Genomic DNA, 19,764 nt, shown 5'->3' with positions numbered 1-19,764 from the left:
ATGCAATAATTTTGCAATACTTGAATCTTTAAAATACTACACATATTACAAGTAAATATTATATTTATATAAAACTTATATCATGCTTATATACTGTAATATATTAATACCGCAGTGCAAGTGTTGGGTCTGTGGGAGCCACCTACTGACAGATGTTTTATTTTTTTATTTATTTAAATGACCGCTACGCCCCTGCAATATAGCAAATACAATCACATTTTCCAAAAGATAAAATAGAATATCCGAGAGCGCGAACTAAACAGTGATGCTCCATGTCAGAAGAAATCTGTTCGGCCTTTTGGGGCATCAGCTTTTTTAGATTCAAAACGTGCATATATGATGCCAAAAATGCCGTCCAGGTAGGCAGCTCATTAGGATTTGAGACACTACTGAGACTGAATGTTACATTGTTGTCATAATCGCAGGAAACATCTCTCTCCTACATGTCAAACAATATGTCTATAACATTTATGGAGTGGTGGTGGTGTAGTGGTCTAAGCATAAATGCAAATGTAAATGTTATTCAGCCTCGTGAACCCTACGTGAACCCGTCGATGCCAACAATGTAGACTGAATAAAATATGTCCAATATTTGAAAAAAATAATTTTAATCCGAAATCTGTTATCAGTAGGTAAACAACCACAATCTGTGTTGGTAGTCTGGCCTTCCTCACGGTTCCTCCGTCAATTTTAAGGCAAATGAAAGCGCTCTGGAGGATACATGATTACCTCTATTACCTCGAACACGTTAAAAAATAAAGATACCATACCTTATGTGTTTGTGTTTAGTAGTTATATGTTCATATCTTCATCCAGACGTCGTCGCTGAATTCTGTTATTTTCACGTCATTGGTCTCGTCTCCTCGCATCGACTGGCAGAAAAAGACGGCAGCTGAGGATGGTGCCGCTCCGATCTTAATGACCAATCAGAGCGGAGATATTTGGCAAAGGACAGAAATTGAGGTCGCTGATTGGCGGAGATCCGCGTCTGTCCGAATCATTTCCATCCATTATGTTTTAGAGCGCTTAAGGATGCTGCTGGAAACTGACAGGTGCGCAGGCGAAAGCAACACAACAACAGGCGTCAATACAATGTTTTTTTTTTTTTTTTTTTAATGAAATTCTTCTTTTAAAAAGCCCAATCTTATAAAAAGTGACGGAGAACAGGATTTCCTCCACAAGTCTGTCCAATAAACATATTACAGAATATATATATATATATATATATATATATATATATATATATATATATATACATATATATATATATATATATATATATATATATATATATATATATATATATATATATATGTACTACTATATATATATATATATATATATATATATATATATATATATATATATATATATATATATATATATATATATATATTAGTAGTACAGATGATATAAAAACTGACTGGCAGAACTTAATGTCTTCTGTAGGCGATGCTAAATATTGCTTCCTACAATAAAGTGCAAGTTGGGTCTCATCACCTTGTGTCTATGACATTATATGTTATTCAGCAAACAATGTAATCTTTTTCTTACACAAGATATATGCATCCATTAAATAAAATTACACAAACACAAGAACGTGAGAGAGGCCACTGATTTATGGGGTATGTTGTCTTTTATGATCAATTATAAACAATCAAGAGACTTTTTCTTCTGAGAGTTTGAAAACTCTGTGTCATTCAATGAACTCCTGGTTCAAGGAAATCCTCACATTAGTAGTGTCATTGTTAAGATGGACATCTCTAGATTGTCAAGTATATATTGACTGACCCATTGAGACTTCTGACTATTAACATACTCCTTTGAATATTTGTTAATACATCTTGAGATGTGTAGAAAAATCCAACTTATAAATAACCTACATGAGTACAAAAATAAAATGCTTTTGCATTGTCGTAAAAAAATGACAAAGAATGAACAAAAATCGAAAATAATGTGTCTGATGTAATGTCAGGCATCTTGTACAGCTGAATCTGAATGATATGCACCTCCTTTTTTTTTTGCATGCTTCTATTTTTCTGCCATCGACATCCAATTATTAAATTTAAAAAGTCAGTACTATAGCCCTCAGGAAGTCAGGGGCCATCAATTGGTTGATTAAAAAGACCCAGACTTATCTTTATATGTTTTTGTGTAATAAATACTAAAATGACAGAAGTAGCATAAATCCTTTTGCTGTACATTACAAATTACTTCTCAAATTTGATCTCAAAACCATCACATATTCAAACCTTTCCATAAAAATATTTTAGTGTCCATCAACACTCCTTGTGTAAACATTGCTGTTAAAGCTCCTTTGATTCTTCAAATTTGTGCACTGCAGTAAATAATGACAGTTTTGTCCAATGCGTGAATTTCCGTTTTCTTTTTTTTTTTTTAAAGCTTTTGAGGCTAAGAACAAGCCCAACTCAAGAACTGTGGGCCAGACATGATGTTTGTGGGGGAAATGAAATTTGGAGGAGTCCACGGCTAAAGAGTTTAAAATTGTTTCTCAGAAGAGAACAAGGGAGATAGTAATGCGCCTGAAAAGAGCTCTCAATATTGGAACCCAAACAGAAGGTGTTGCAGGACAATCCTCCCACTTAGATTTTTCCAGGAAAGGCCGTCATTTTCTTTTTTGAATGAAGATAATGGTTATGGTAGGCCAGCACCATGCCACTTTTCTCTCACTGGTTCTTTCACCCATATTGGTTTTCCATATCTGCCAAAACCATTCGCGGCAAGGAAGCTTTTGCTGTGTAATCAGCATTTCGAGAGGCATCCATGTTGGTGGTGGAGCTGGTGAGACTCTTGCGGCCTTTCTTTGATGCAGAGCGTCGCTGCCAACGGCAAAGGAGAAGCTCCACCTGCTCTCTGAAGAAGCTGGTGGTCAGGGTATAGAGGATAGGGTTTAGGGCACTGTTGATTGGTAGAATGAAGATCACCATCCATGAGTTTATTGTTCCTGCAAAAATAAGCAATGTATGATATGAATAGAAGAACCGACTGTTCTGATAATCTTATATTCAAAACCTGCCAAACACTGGGCTAGAGGTAACAGGTCAACAGAAACCATTTGTGCTTAATTAAAATGCATTACATTCTTGTGGTAGAAGAGTTAATCATTGATAAGACAATACAATAAGCGGCTTTAGAATACAATGTATTGTTTACTACCATATTATTGATCATAAGTCAATCATTGGCATACAGTTCACAGCAATCCATTTCACAAGTGAATTTGTCAATCAGTTCGAGATTTATTATGAGGGCTTGTTTAAGGACCCATCAATGTACACCTGCGTCAGACCTGCTTGTGTAGCGTCTCGGATGCGTTGGATCATAAACATAACATTTTTAGGTCACTGTGACAAGTTAAATATAGTTTAATACTTAGAACACATCTTGAAATCCCTTAGTTCAAATTTGCAATCCATCAAGTGTTTTGAACGCAAGAACGTAACGCATGTCTGTGTTGTTCTGTCTGCTGGATGGTTGTTTTCTTCAATGTATAAACTGCGCGTTGCCACACAGCAGAAATGTAAATTACTGCCCTCTGTGGTAAACAGGTGGTACTACAAGCTTGCATTTGTCATGACTCTTCCTTATTACGGTCCGGGGGCATTGCGATTAATTGCGTATTTTTTTACACGTTATTTTTAATAAAATTAATCGCACTGAATTAACGTGCTAAATCAACAGCCCTATTATATATATATATATATATTAATATCTAAGTATTATTAATACATAATATTATTAAAGATTTTAGTAATGTTATTATTTAATTATTTTTTGACCATTTTATCTGAAAAGGTTTCTGCTGAACATTTACTAAACATTTTTTTTATTAAATTCTAAAAAAAAATAATAATAATAATTATTAAAAAATATTTTTAAGAAAATATTTCCCCAACTCAAGACAAAAGTAAAAGGACCGTGACTTGCATAGACATTATGCAAGCTACTATCCACCTTTGAGGGATGAGACCAATACATCTAACAATAAGTCTATATCTTAAATGATAGATATCATAATTTAATGATGGCATATCATATGGATAACCCCAAAATGTGTGTTTTTTTTATGCCAATCTATAACACTCTAAATATTTCTGGGTTGTAGATCCATCTAAACATGTTTAAAAACCACCTTAGCTAGCATTTAACATACAATATATTGGTGGCAAGTGGCAACCAAATGGTAAATGATCTGGGCTATTAACATGAAGGTTGCAAGTTCAATCTAATAGAAAATCTGATTAAATCTGTGATGACAGTTATAATTGGCCATTCAGCCAGACCCTCCCCCATTTTTTACCACAGGGGGATTGTCTTCGTAGGTGATGCACACTGATAAGAATAAAATGATCTTGTAGTCCTATTCATGTAATGTCAGTGCAGTGGTGGTGACAGTAAATATAAAGTTATCTAGAGAACACTGAACCAGATTAAAATTGCTGTTGATTGTTCATATGAAGCAAACATATTAAATCCAGAGCAACCCCAAAAAATTCAGTGATGTAATCTAAAATAATGTCATTTCTTACAGGTACTGAAACATACCTGGAATTTCAACTTTTAGCAGAGAGAGTGCTTTGACCAAAAATATGGGTATCCAGCAGAGGGCATCAGAGAACACAATGAAGAAAAAGCGGTTGACCACGGCCACGTCTTTGTGCAGCCGACTGCGCACATCTGTGGCATTGATGCCTGTTTTATAAATGGAACAGAACATGCTGGAGTAGGAAATGACAATCACCAAGAACGCCACAAGATTAAGACCTGCAAATACATAAGGCACACATATATCAGGAAATGCATGTCAATTTTCAAGACGAAGACCTCCACACATATAGGTGACTGATATTTAGCCCTAACAATGATTCTGAACAGATTACTTAAACATCAGATTAATTTTAAAAAATTGGAGTTTTTTAATGTATTTTATTTATGTATCTGTGGAGTTTCCGTTTACTATTTAGTACAACATCAATGAAACGTCTGTATCATTGAAACTACTGAATTAATGGACTAGTTCACCCCAAAATTAAAGTTGTCTTTATTTGCCTCATGTTGTTCCAAACCAGTATGAAATTGTTTTATGGAACACAAGGGAAGATTTTCCTTACAATTAAAAAAGAATGGTGACTGAGGATGTCAGTCCCTAAAATTCTGCCTAACATCACATTTTGCATTCCCTAAAATAACTACTGGTTTGGAACAACATAAGTGTGAGTAACTGATTTTTGGGTGAACTATTCCTTTAATGAAAACACTCAAACACATTACCAAAATCAAGCCAGGGGAAAGACTGTGATGTATCAAACCTAGAAATATTCCTGTGGAGTATCCTTTGGCCGTAGGTTTCTCTAGCCTATCAGAGTGCAGAGGGAAACAAACTCCATTTCGTCCATAATAGTTCCCAAACAGGTCTTCATTTAGCAAGGGAACAGCTGCTATGACAATTCCTAGAACCCAGATGGAGGCCAGAACCAACACCGTCTGCAGCTTCCCTGGCCGCAAATGGCTAAACGGGAAAACAATGACAAGGAATTTCTCCAGGGTCAAGTAGGTGAGGAGGAGAACAGATACTTCAGAGGACAGCATAGCAAGAAAGCCAATAGTTCGACATTCCACACTCTCCATCCAGATAAGAGCGTTCCGGTTATATTCACCCCGGAATTTTACATCAAACACTCCCAGGAAGAAAAGATAGACTCCCATTAGACAGTCGGCAACTGGAAAAAATGGAAGAAAAATGATCAAATCAATGAAAGGATTCTTCATACATCTACATTATGTGATACAATGTTTAGCACTTTGCTGAGTCTTGGTTCCTCCGAGGTTTTGTCCACATCCAACCTCATCTTTTTAGGGGGGTTCTTAAACTTGTTTACTCTATGCTCTTTTTACTGATAAGATAGTTAAGTTTAAGTGCCCTCTAAGGCGCATTTGAGATGAGAGGGAGACTAATCCCTCAACAGCGGTTTAACATGCACACAAGATGTGACACGTCCCAATGTTGGGGTTAGGGTTAGGGTTTGTGGGTTAGGGTTATAATCTGTTTGTTTAGATGCAAATAATGAAGAAAATGCAACATAACAGGTCCTTTAGTTTAGTTTAGTTTTTAAGAACCACATGGAGTGCTGTGAAACTTCGCTCCCCAGCATTAGAATCATTATGGAAGCGAACATTATATACAGTACATGTATACCATGGGAATTGGATTTATATCTGATTTGCAGACACATTTTCCTAGTCAGGTCCACAGTAAATGTACTGAAACATGCATACCCATTAGTAAAGTGATCAATCGATTAAGATGCATTACTTTTTCTTTGCTGGAGTTTTAAGGCTTTGTAAAGCTGCTTTGAAAATAAATGTATTGTGAAAAGCGTTACACAAATAAAAACGAACATAACTGAATATTCAATCCTGTTACATGCATGTAACAGTGGCCAAGCTTGAACTACAAGCAAAGAAATAGTTCACAAAGAAAAGCAGCATTTTAACATGTCTGTGCTGACAGTTGCATTGCTATTCTTAGTTTCAAATCAGGCGGCAACATGTTGGTTGTTGTACGCTCAGCTTGTACAGTAGATAACTTGATTTAAAGTGATAGTGACTACCCCCTGCTGCATCATGCTTTGTACAAGATGTTAATCCTGACAGCAAAAATGATGTTTCTCATTACCAATATAAAAACAAGGACACCATGTGACCAGAAGTGTTTGTGGTGTGAAATTGCTTGCCAGTTTGTTTTAGGTTGGGTTTTTTTCCATGGGGGTGTAAAAATATCGACAGCTGCTTATTTTCTGGTCATCCCAAAAGTCAGAAGTGGAACATAAAATTACTCCAGCTGTCAAAATGGCTTATGAGAAAAGGGAATTTGTTTCTGAAATTCTGAAGTTGGTACACACTAATGTAGCTGAGAAAATTGGGATTTTCAGACAGAGACTCTGAACTGATAACACACACGATGGTTTTCATCTACGTGACATGTCTTCACATTAGAAGAGATTTGTTGTACCAAACAACGCAGTTCAATGCAGAAGCAAAACTAATGAGACCACTTGATCCTAAAATCTACCATTGTGAATCTACCATCTTCAATTACATTTTTAAAGGTGAGGTGTAGCTTGTAGTGGAGCCAATACAAATTATGTATTGGCAAAAATGAAGACTCAAACAAAAACAAACTTTGAAAAAAAAAAAAAAGCAGAATAATTTGCAGCACGATGGTTATTTTGTCAAAATAAACCCATTCAAGGTGATACAACATTCTCATCACCCTGCCGAGAATATTTTTTTTTGACAGTGACAAGCTGATTATGTAAGCGCTAACTCATCTGCCATTGGTAAAAACAAAAATCTATACTTTTTTGGCAAAATCAACCAATGAATGGCTTATTTCATTACACAAATCACACACTAAATACACAATAGTTTACTCACAAATGAAAATGTTGTCATCGTTTACTCATTGTTCTAAATCTGTCTGACTTTCTATCTTCCATGGAACTCAAAATAATATGTTAGCCTTAATCACCATTCACTGTTATTGCACAATGAAAGTGAATGGTGACTAAAATGTCTCCTTTTATGTTACACGGAAGAAAGAATGTCATAAGGATATGGTGCAACAACAATCCCTTTAGACGTTTCAGCCAAAGATGATGTTAGATACAGACTATCTGCACATATAATCGCCACAAACATTTAATCAAACATTCATGAAAAGATGAAAAAGCTTGAAATCACAATTTTCCAGTAAATAGTAACTGTGAAATAAAATCGTCTTCCCAATGGGATCTTTGTTGTAAAAAGAAACACCAGGCAGCTGTCCGCTCATCACAATGTCTGTAAACAAATGCATCTGTAATTGATTTACTGTATTAGGAGATCATTATTCAGCACATTAGGAAGTGAAAGTATTCATCCTGTAACTTTACCATTTAAATAAATCAATGGAAAAAAAAGATGACCAGACATGCACATAATGTTCAGAGCTTGCATATAAAGACAAAGAATTACCACTCTCACTCATTCCGGTTATAAACATGCATGCTCAGATATTCATAGACACAAAGGTTAATCAAAATATAATATTCCTTACTGTCAGCTTTCATTGTTCAGAGAGACTCTCTTACTGATTGTTACCCTTGGCTTTTTCAGAGCCCTTCATATTTCACTGTCCAGGAATTGATTTACTTATTTTTTGGAGCCATTTTCATTATGGCCATATTGAACTTTACTGTTAGTGACAGATGGTGACCTTGTGTGAGTGTATATTTATTTAGCTACAATCAGTGCCAGGCAGATTACTTCTGATTGTAGATTACTTCAGTAATCAAGTACTGATTACAAATTGCATGACTAATTGAGTTGTGGTAACGTAATCTCTTGGATTACTGTTGTTTGGTAATCTAATCTGATTATTTTTGGATAACTTTTGGATTACATCTGACCTTACTTTTGTTATTTTGAGTAAGATAACCATGTACCATTTTCCCAAAATGTTTAAATGCATTTAAGAAAACAAAATTAATGAATCAAAATATGAGAACTGATGTGATTTATGTGTTTCACTCACCATTTGTCTGTTAATGAGTGAAATAAAAAGGTACTTAAAAGGTCATGAAATACAAAAATATGTTTTAACTGATAAGAATAATTGATCGACATACTGTATGTAGAGGAAGAAAAACGTGCATTTCTTATGGGAGAGTTTCTAGAATTATGGACAGGTTATCCGGGACTTGTTTAAGAATTGTGGTCTTACTCCGGCAATTTCTGCATTACAAACGGCATCCATGTGAGGCCACAGGTCATGCCAGTTCAATTTGTGAATCAGTGTCAAAAACAGCCTCAAAACATATCGTAAAAGGGCATTCATGTATATTTGTGTCATTTGTGTAACTAAAACAAATTGTACATGCCAATGTAGTCGGTTCGACCTTTATGTGTGGATTAGATTGTGAATATGAAATTAAATGTATTTGGGAATTTTGACAAGTTTGATGTACAAAACCTTTCCAAATACATAGTGACACATGGCTCTATGACACAGGATAATTCAAATAACAATTAAAATGTGATCATCAGGAGTTGGTAAGATATGCAATACAAAGTTAAGAAAACATGCAAGCACACCTTCGATGCTTCTGTAGATCTGACACAGGAGTGGACAGGATATTAACTTTTGGAAGGCAGAGCACAGTAATGTTTTTGCCCTTTCTGTAAATCCAGTGGTTAAATGCTGAGTGAGATGCTCTAACTTCAGTGTTATACTGTAGTTACCTGACCAGTGGCTAGTATCAGGTCTGTGTGTGCAATACCACAACCCTCCCTCCTCTTCTGAAAACACTACTGAACATATATGAGCAATAGACTGATTTAGAATGACATTTAAAAAAGAAGAATTAGGGGAAATAATAAATTCGGAACTATTTATTGCCGTTTTCTGATTAACATGTAGTCACGTAATCAATACAAAGGTAACTGTAATCTGATTTGAAATATAATTTACTCTAATTACAAGTACTTGATTTTTGTAATTTGATTAAGTAATCCTGATTACATGCAATCAGTTACTACTCAGCAATGGCTATAGTTTAATGTAAGTTACAAATGTATCCCCAGAAGTTAGTTAAATCTGACAACAACTCCCTTATAAGGATGTCCTCAACTGAAAATGTAATTTTTTTTATTGTTATTTTAGAATTAAATTAAAAGGGTTAGATTCATATAAAGTAAAGTATTTAAATGAGCTTTTTATTAAAAGTATCTTTTTATTTATTTAATGCCTTAATTTGAAGAAAACAGTTTAATGAGCATGTTAGGTTTAGGGGTAGAAAACAAATGTGTGTGTATTTGTGTGAATATATGCAGGTGACTTACAACACAGGACTTTAATGCAGGCCGCATGCAGGTTGTTCTCTGCTCTAATGAAGGAGCGCATTCCAATAACAAAGAGATTCCCAAAGCAAGTGATGAAGGCCATAACCCAGACAGACACCCGCAGTACCAGACTGGCTAACAGGTCTTCCACTGATGAGATTCCATCTGTGTTAGGTTTACATTTCCGAACATGTGGGGCATAGGAACAGTACTGAAAGTCCTTAAAATATCTGAAAAAGATGGATGTATGCAAATCATAGATTACAAGCTTACAAATTAAAACCTTAACTTTAAACCATTGTAAAACCTGAAACTAAACATTTAATACATTTATCAAAATAAAAATAACCACCAATTAGATATATTGTTTTAAAGGACTAAACTAAATGTTAAAGTACCCCTAGTTATAACACTGAAAATGATTACATCCATAAACATTTAAATTATATCAGCTAACACATTAATAAATTATGAAAAAAAATATTAAAACTAAAATAAAACTAAATATACTGGGAAGTTAAAACTAAACTGAAAAACTACAACTGAAATAAAACAATCAGTATGCAAAATAATTTAAACTAAAAACTAAAAGACAAATTGAAAGGAAAAGAAAAAGTTTAAGTTAAAACTATATATTCTAACTATTGTATCCTTGGGCTAGGAAAATGGATACACAAATCACAGTATAAGTACATACATGTGGGACAGGTTCCCCATTGGAAGGAACATCTTAGTCTGTATATCAGGAATCTCAATGCCTTCCAGGCCTCTGTTAAACACAAATGGATGCTGGATTTCATGTAACACATATTAAAAGTTCTGGCCTACTTTAAAAGGACAGATTTTGCAACACTGATACTTACAGAGACTCAAGATGGACTAGATGATCGAAGTGACTGGCATGAATATGGAGAGAAGGATTGTGGGATATGTTCCTGTGGACATAAAACAAAAAGTTATTTTTTTGTATTTTGCGTATTGATCATTGTGTAGTTTATTATATTTTATTACACAGGTTTCTGAAATAGGTCTACTTCATTTCGATTCATCAAATATTTTTGTATAATGACCTCTAAACTGTATATTTGACCTTTGTTCATGGCAACATACCAACAACAATAACCAATGATGATTAACCAAATAATATTACTATAAGAATTACTTTGGATGAAGGTAGTGTTCATTTTGCTGGGTAGGCCTATTATTTTATGTTATATAGGACATTTTTTTGTAGCTGAAGCTTCAGGATAATAAACAAATTAAAATTTAAATCAATATTTCATTTCATGTGTGTGTGAACAGTGATACTGCGGTTAGGGAATGTTGGATAGACTATTCAGGTGTTGTTTGGGGACTAGCCTAACCTATAACATAAATCATTTTGCGAAATTGTAAAAGTAAATTAAAATGCTTTTCCTTTTTTTTCATCCCCTTTTGTAATTAATAGTTGTAAGCCATTGCATTTTCATTATTGATAGTTGTACTATATTATTATTATATATTAAATTATATATCATTATATGTATTATAGCAAACAGCATACTAGAGAAGTGCTCATTGAATACATGTTTTGTGCATGAATGCTGGGTGTAATTACTATTTGTGTTTAGGCTATAATGTTGCTTAAGTGCTATTATTGTATATTGTTTCACCATCAGCAGCTTTTTATTAATATAATTTAACAACCACATACTCCTGTTCTCTCTTCAAATGCACTTTTGAAATATTTGAATCCCACCCCTGCAAATCCTGGGCCACCTGCAGACACCTTCTCTACCTCAGCACAGCCCAGTGATGCAGCATCAAGTGCACCTGTCCCATCTGCCTCAGCACAGCCCAGCCCCAGCACAACATCATGCATCTACAAAAAGACTGCACCAATAGACCCTGCTGACTGGCCATGTGTTTTAAATGATAAGGTAAGAACAGAATTTGTTCTCAGAGAACCATATCAAATAAAAAAATGTTTCCAAAACAAAAAGTCAGCCCGACTATTTTAACAGAGTCAATGGATACAAAATCTAAAGAAGCTGGCTAATGTACTCAAACAAGAATGATAGTTTGTACACAATGATGAGTGGTGGAATTGGCTGCGATGCAAGGGGCACCAGCTAAAATCTTGCCTAAGGCACCAAATTGGTCAGGGTGGGCCCTGTCTGCCTCCTGTCTCTGGCAGGATATGACGGTTCTGAGTACAAATTCTTCAGACTGCCAGACGGGCTTACGCCAAAGAGAGATTTTACATTTCTGTTTTATATTCATCAAATAAATGTCATCTTAAATTTCACTCAAGTCTGCGAGTCTTCCTGATAGAAGTATTATACATATGTTCAATTCAAATCCCTTTAAATAAAGAGTGTGACTGCATGACTCACAGTTTACGCAGAGATTTTAAACTCCTGAAAGTGTTTTTAGAAAGATCGGAGATTCTGTTGCAAGACAAATCTCTAAAAAACAAGAAGGAAGAGAAATAAATCAATCAGCTGAGTGAAATCAGGGGCGTGGCCAGAAGGGTGGCAGGGGGAGCTTTACCACCCCACTTGCCAACCTAACTCGGACCTACTCGCATCCTGGAAATGACGTGCAACAGCTTAACTCGTCCGTGTTGCGCATGATCCATTACAACTATATTAAAAGACGCCACCCCTTACTCGACTCTTGCCAACCCTGGCAAATATCCTGGACACGCCCCTGAGTAAAATCAATGTACATAAAAAAGACAGTTTGCATACAGTTTTTGGATCAAAATGATGACATAAATGCAGAACATTTCTAAACATTGTACATCCTTTCCTGTTTACATGCTGCAGTACTCACAGTTCAACCAAAGCTCCAAGCCAGTGAAACGTGTTTTCTGGAAGGGTCCTGATTTTATTGTCATGCAAAGATCTGGTATCAGAACGAAAGAAAAAACAAATATTACTGTCCAATGAGACAAAATGACAACATTTTCACTTCAGTGTGTAAAACCTCAAAGAACAGCCACTGGTGCGTAAAACGCTAATATCTAAATCCCTTTTTTGCTGAATTTTCTAGCACAGGTGAGGGCGAACTGACCCTATCCAAAGAAACATCCATCTGTCCCTCATTTAAGTCTGACACTTCCCAAGTCTCTTACACATCAGAGAATGGTGCACCTTAATAATAAACTAATAGAACATTGTGAAAGCATCTGGAGGGCCATTGTTGTCGCTGTCACAGACATCAGTCTGTCCACATGGCAACAATCTTTCTGTGATCACACTGATCTTGGGAGACATTCTGCTCTCTTTTTTCTACAGTTTTAGGAGGAAAAACACAACCATAACTGGAGTTTAGGAGTCTAGTTTATAGATACTCTTAGAGTAAAATGTATTTTCTTTTATGATTCTCCTATTTTTGTTACTAGCTAAGATGTGAACCAAAATCAATTGCAATCAAATTCTATTAAAGGGATGGTTCAGCCTAAAATGGATGTCCTGTCTTCATTTACTCCCCCTCACACTGTACAACATGAACTTTCGTTCCTTCCTCCATGGAACCCAAAAGGAGATGATAGGGACTGAATGCTTCAGTTATCATTCACTTTCACAGCATATTTTTTCAAAGCAATGAAATAGAATGGTGACTGAGGCATGTCCTTCCACCTAAGATCTCCTTTTGTGTTCCACGGAAGATAGAATGTCGTCAGAGTTTGCAATGAGGGTGAATAAATTATGACATATTTGTATTTTTGGGGGGTAAACTTACCCTTTAAAATGACCAAAATACAGAGAATAAACCGACTGTTGATAATGAAAAATATATTCCAAATTAAATCAAAGGGATTTTAACTCTGTAATGTCAGTTGAAAAAAATATGCATAAATACACTTGTTATGCCTTAAATAGATTAAATGGTCCTGCAACGTGACAAATAGTCTCTCGATTAATATGGTAGTAAAAAAAGCATGCAAAATAATAGTAAAAAAGCTGAATTCTGTTTAAAATAGTGTTTGCATGCCACACTGTAGGACATGTGATCGTCTCATGTACATCAGTGTATTATTTGTTACATTCAACCTTTTTTAGCAAATGCTTATTTCTTTAGTGTTTTGTGTTATTATGATAGTTCTTTGTGCAAACGTCTGATTGCTTGGGGGAAGAAGCTGTCATGAAGTCGGCTGGTGCGGATCCTGATGCTGTGAATCCTACCAGCAGGCAGGCGGTATCGCAGCACCAAGACCCGCACCAGCTGAATTCATGACAGCTTCTTCCCCCAAGCAATCAGACTTTTGAACTCTTGATCTCTCACGATCAATATACATAAGCACTGCACATTATTAATCTTATGCTGGACTGTCATAAATTAAATTCTCTCTTAAAATCATAACTGACTATGAACCGACAGCATGTACAACCTACTGTATATTTGATATATACTATATTTATTGTATACTGTGTATTCTATATTGTGTGTATTCATATTCTATATTGTGTGTATTGTATACTGTACATTGTATATTATTATTTGTATAATGTGTTGTGTGTAATTATGTGCATATTAGATATGTAAATTGTGTTGTGTAAATTTGATGTTTATTGTAAATCGATATACAGTATGTCTCATCACTGTCATGATTGCTAGGAACTGCACCCAAGACTTTCACCCACTGTTGCAATTGTGTATATGGTTGAGTGACAATAAAGGGATTTGATTTGATTGTGCAAAACCAGACACTATTGCAAATGCCATTATGAATGAACTTAAAGATGTTGTGCAGTCTTCTATTTTGGCACCTGTGTTATAATGGTGGTTACTTGTACATTTTAATGAGCTATATTGAAATATTATTTTGTAGTTCAGGTAGGTTAGTATCTTTAGATCAACTCACTCAGACACTCATAAAATAAAAAAAGAAGCCTGTCCAAGATCTGGAACAGACATTCTAAACTAAAACCAACATCTGTAGTACATTTAATTAAATTGCCTATTAAATTAAACCCTCTGCCATGCTGCCCCAATAAACATTTTATGCTGACAGCAAGGTATGCGTAGTTGTACTGTAAAAAGCTCTTTTAAAAAGTGTGTACAGTGAACTGTGGGTAATAGTGAGCAAAAACCCTTACAGCACTGTGAGCTCGGCACACGTCATCAGAGTGGAATAATTCAGCAACTCAACATGATTCTCGGCAAAGTCCCTGTGAAGAAAGACCAAGAAAAACAGCTATAAATGTAATATACATATAAAACAGGATGACTTTAAGGACATGTGCAGAAGACAACTTTTGAAACATCACAGCCTTCTCACTCTTCCTGCAACCACAAAATCATTTTGATGACTATAGTAACAGGTCCCAGTGTTGGCGAGTAACTAGCTTAAAGCAGCGATGCTACGACAGTAGTTCAACTTTCTTTTTTTTTTCAGATTGGTGGAGCTTTCCCAGTTGTTTCACATATCCAGACCTTTGACTGGACAGCAAATTTCTGGTGCGTAAAGCAGATTATTTTAGTTTATTTCACAGTCTAAACTTATTAACTCAGAATACAAAGTGATGTAGCGTTCAAGGTCATACTGTATATATCTAGCTAACTCTTTAGAAGATTTGATGCCACTAACAGGCAAAACTTTGCAAATCCAGTGATTATTTCATCCTCAACTCTTTTCAATTAGATTAACGCTTACTAGATCAAAAAAGCAGGTAAATTTGCACTAAACACAACTTAAAAAGTATACACCCCAATTTGTCCTATGCATTAAAGTAAAAACATAGTAATGATCAGCATGTTTAAAGAAACATTCACCAATAAATAAGACCTAAAATGCCATTCAGTTGTTTTTTAACCTGTTAATTTGCATCTAAACTGATTCTTTAAAATGAATTAGACTTTCCCATGCTAATTGTAATCATTCATTTATGCTTTAAAAGCCTTCATTGATTTTGTTCCGGAAAAAATATAGCTCTGATTAAAATATAAATGAGGAAAAATCTATCTCTTCAAAATGCATATTTGTTTATTTGCAAAACATTTATAAATCTGCTTTTTGAAAAGTTGTGCGGTTAATTTCTCATCTTATTTATCATGACCTGATTTTACGAGTGAATTTACTTCAACTGCTTTTCTAAACTACAAATTAAATCACCAGATAGTTGCATATTTTAAATAATATTGCCCCCTTAAGAAGCTTCAGTGCATTTAGCAAATTTTAGTTTGTGTCATTATAGCAAAATTATTTTTCAGAACTGCCTGACTGCAAATTAACTACTTTAAATTCAGTGTAGCTTGTAGCTTGGCAAGCTACACTTTCAAAATAGCTTCTCCAACACTGATTGGTGCATTCTACAGGAACAATCAATTTGCTTTATGGAACCCAAGCGCAAGTGCCCAAGAGAGAGGAAGTGATTGACTTTGATAGTGTCTATGAGTGGCTTTCTCTCAGAACTGACAGGCAGGACTAACAGATGGCAAATTGTCATTCAACGGCGAGAGTATCACAGAATGCCTGGTAGTGCTCTAGACAGAAACGTCAAAACTCGTAGTGCCTGTAATGCCCATTGTCCTTATCCTTTTTAAGCTAATTATGATTACCACAATGCATTCCTCAAAGACACGTTGAACAAGGAGTTCATTATAATAGAGGAGATGCTCAAAAATACAAAGACGAAATATTCGACACAGAAGTGAGCACTATGCACTATTTTGTTGAGTTTTTACATGTTTTGTTAAATCTCAGCAAATATGCAGGATACACAGTGAAACATGGGGTTCAAAAGTTTTAGACCAAAATGAAAATCTGGGATTCAAAATCGAATATATACCTGCACATAAACAGGAAGGGGGACACAGCAAATACTGAGAAATTCGTGTTGTATGTACATTTTTCAGTTAAACTTTTCACTCAAATTGCTATGCTGGTATAGTTTAAGCATTTTTACAAGTGCACTTAGACTTTTGAACCCTATAGTAAGTCAATCAATTTAACATGTCCTTAAATGTGACCAAAGGAAGGTTTTGTCAGATTTAGCTAACTAATTATTGGCTAAACACACACACACACACACACACACACACACACATACATACACACAGTGCCGCCCATAAGGACGGAAAAAGGGGACAGCTTTTAGGGGCCCAGCTACTGGGGGGGCAAAGGGAGATAGATCAACCCCTGTTGTCTGGACTGAGGGGGTCTATGAGGTGTAAATGTTCAGGGGCCCAGTCGGGAGTTTGAGCGGGTCTGCATACACACGCACACACACACACACACAGAGCCGCCCATAAGGGTAAAAAAGGGGACAGTTTTTAGGGGCCCAGCTACTGGAGGGGCCAAGGGAGATAGATCAACACCCCTGAAAGTGCGGCACCCCCACTACGAAGTCTCTCCAACTGATGATCGCCCGCAAACATAGCTCACCATCATGTACCGGTGAGCACAACTATACCCCATACACCCACACACACACATACACACACAGAGCCGCCCATAAGGGTGGAAAAAGGGGACAGCTTTTAGGGGCCCACATGTTCAGGCGAAGTGGGCTTAAAGACAAAAGATTTAAGGGAAAAGTCTCTATCATTGACACCCTCATGCCATTCCAGATGTGTATGACTTTCTTTCTTTAGCAGAACACAAACAAACATTTTTAGAATACCTAGGGGCGGCTGTGGCTCAGTTGGTAGAGCGGGTTGGCCACTAATCCCAGGGATGGTGGTTCGAATCCTGGCCCACATGCTGAAGTGCCCTTGGGCAAGATGCTGAACCCCAAGTTGGTCTATACAATTCAAGTCAACAGGGTGCAAAATTGTTTTTGTTTTTATTTATTTTTGTCAATTCACAATCTTCATGAATATCAGCCCCTACTGAACAGGGAGGAGAATTTATGGTAAAAAAAGAAAAGAAAAAAGGACTTAAATATTGATCTGTTTCTTTACTTTTTTCTATCACATTACTTTTGAAGACATGGATTAAACCACTGGGGTCCAATTTATTACTTCTATGCTGCCTTTATGTGCTTTTTGGTGATTCAAAATGTTGGACCCTGTTGACTTGCATTTAAGGGAACCACAGAGCTGAGAGGTTCTTCTTTACATCTACACATCTGGGATGGCATGCGGGTGAGTAAATGATTAGATAAATTACATTTTAATACAAAATAATTTCATAGATGCTCTTTACTATGGAATTTATGGCATATTAGATTTCAGACTTTCTGTAAAGCTCCTTTGAAACTATGTGTATTGTGAAAAGCACTATAGAAATAAACATGACTTGACTTGAAAATTGTTAGTGTGTTATGCAGTAAAACTGGTTGCGTTAACAAAACTTACTGAATTACGATTTAATTAGAGTCAAACATATTCTGTGCTCCATGATGCCATATGCAAGTACAAAGCCAGACCACTATTTATTTTCCCTAAAGAGCCTTTATGTTGCATGCACACTCTTCTTTATTGTTTAATTATTAAAAATTACATTTGTTAAAATCAATTATTTACATTTAGCATTGCTTATTTCTACAAAGTAAAATTCACATTCATGAACTTTATAATGTTATGCAAAATAGGAAATGTGTGGATGATTTTATCCATCATTGTGTTTGTAACTGTGTGTGTGTACACAGTGTACTATAGATTATACTCACAGCCAGCTGAGCAAGGGCATGTGCTGGCAGAGACTCGAATCAGGCAGCCACATGAGGGATGTGTTCACCATCGATCTGAGATTAACAAAAAATGAAAATCAACCACCTAAAACAGTGCCATGGCCATGACTGCACACTGTCGCAGTGAGAACCTTGAATGTCTTTATTGTAGCTGTACAACAGAACCCCTGCAGAACTTCCAGATGTGACTGAATCAGTTTCAGAGGAAAAACAATCAAGGTTTTCTGCCAGACTAGCTGTGCGCTATTAGGCAACAGCTGTTCTGTGTTTTACGGGCAGATATTATCTGGAAATTGTGCTTTAAATTTGTTCTTTCAAAATGAGCCCTTAATTATCATCAACTAGACAGTTTATTCATTCAAAGAAATGTTGCTCTGCATGAAGGTCACACACTTAGTCACCAAACAGCAGAAAATTAGGTATTAGCCTTAAACACAAGAGATACATAATTTTGCTTATTATGTCATTTTAGAGAACAATTATACATCTGTGCTCATAAATGCAAGATTAATAAAGTGCTTTTTATTTAGGGGGACACTTGCATAAGTAGAAGTAAAGCAATCATTTTAAAAGTGACCATATTACATACAGGTGTTGTTACAGCAACACTTTACAATGAGGCTCCATTTGTTAACATTAGTAAGTGCATTATGTATCATGACCTAACAATGAACAATACATTTTTACAGCATTTATTTATCTTAGTTCATGTTAGTTTATACAAAATATAATTGTTCATTGTTAGTTCATGTTAGTTCATAATGTATTATCCTAATGTTAACATACACAACTTTTGATTTAAAAATGCAGTAGTAGTATATGTTGAAATTAACATTAACCAAGATCAATTAATGCTGTCAAATTATTGTTAGTTAACATAGTTAACTTATGTTAACAAAAGCAACCTTACTGTAAATGCTACCAAAAGCACCAATCTAACCTAACCCTAAAATTAATGAATATATTATCAAATAATTATAAATAGTTAACTACAACATTTACAGTTGTAATCAAAATAAAGTATAATAGATTCACTCTAAATTAAATGTGAATCTATGCAAGTTACCAGTTAGTGCAGGAAGTCGTTTTTTTAGTAAAACATTACCAAATACCAAAACATTTTAGAAAGTATTATGATGCGTATTTAAAAAACTGATCATGAGTATTATTTGCTTACTTTTTACATCGTCAGTGCTGTTTATAATGAAGGGGCTGTCTAGCAGTTTGAGGGGTTTGA

At 35.4% G+C, this 19,764-nt stretch overlaps 1 protein-coding gene across 2 annotated transcripts in view; it reads right to left on the bottom strand.

Annotated features, from left to right (window-relative positions):
* Positions 1-1,495: 1,495 nt before the first annotated feature.
* rxfp2a (relaxin family peptide receptor 2a) overlaps positions 1,496-19,764 on the bottom strand; it is a 53,945-nt gene continuing 35,676 nt past the window's right edge. For both annotated transcript variants that reach the window (XM_052116056.1, XM_052116057.1), the window contains exons 9-18: positions 18,507-18,581; positions 14,991-15,062; positions 12,721-12,792; positions 12,279-12,350; positions 10,767-10,838; positions 10,601-10,672; positions 9,904-10,133; positions 5,331-5,741; positions 4,567-4,785; positions 1,496-2,965 (exon numbers count right to left, since the gene is read on the bottom strand). In XM_052116056.1, the coding sequence (XP_051972016.1) occupies positions 2,700-2,965; positions 4,567-4,785; positions 5,331-5,741; positions 9,904-10,133; positions 10,601-10,672; positions 10,767-10,838; positions 12,279-12,350; positions 12,721-12,792; positions 14,991-15,062; positions 18,507-18,581 (1,561 nt within the window). In that variant the 3' untranslated portion in view covers positions 1,496-2,699. The remainder of the gene's footprint in view (positions 2,966-4,566; positions 4,786-5,330; positions 5,742-9,903; positions 10,134-10,600; positions 10,673-10,766; positions 10,839-12,278; positions 12,351-12,720; positions 12,793-14,990; positions 15,063-18,506; positions 18,582-19,764) is intronic.

The sequence above is a fragment of the Xyrauchen texanus genome, chromosome 43, assembly GCF_025860055.1.
Source record: "Xyrauchen texanus isolate HMW12.3.18 chromosome 43, RBS_HiC_50CHRs, whole genome shotgun sequence".
In the NCBI taxonomy this organism is placed as follows: Eukaryota; Metazoa; Chordata; class Actinopteri; order Cypriniformes; family Catostomidae; genus Xyrauchen; species Xyrauchen texanus.
The sequence above is the reverse complement of the archived record's forward strand: the minus strand, read 5'-3'. Positions and strand labels throughout refer to the sequence as shown.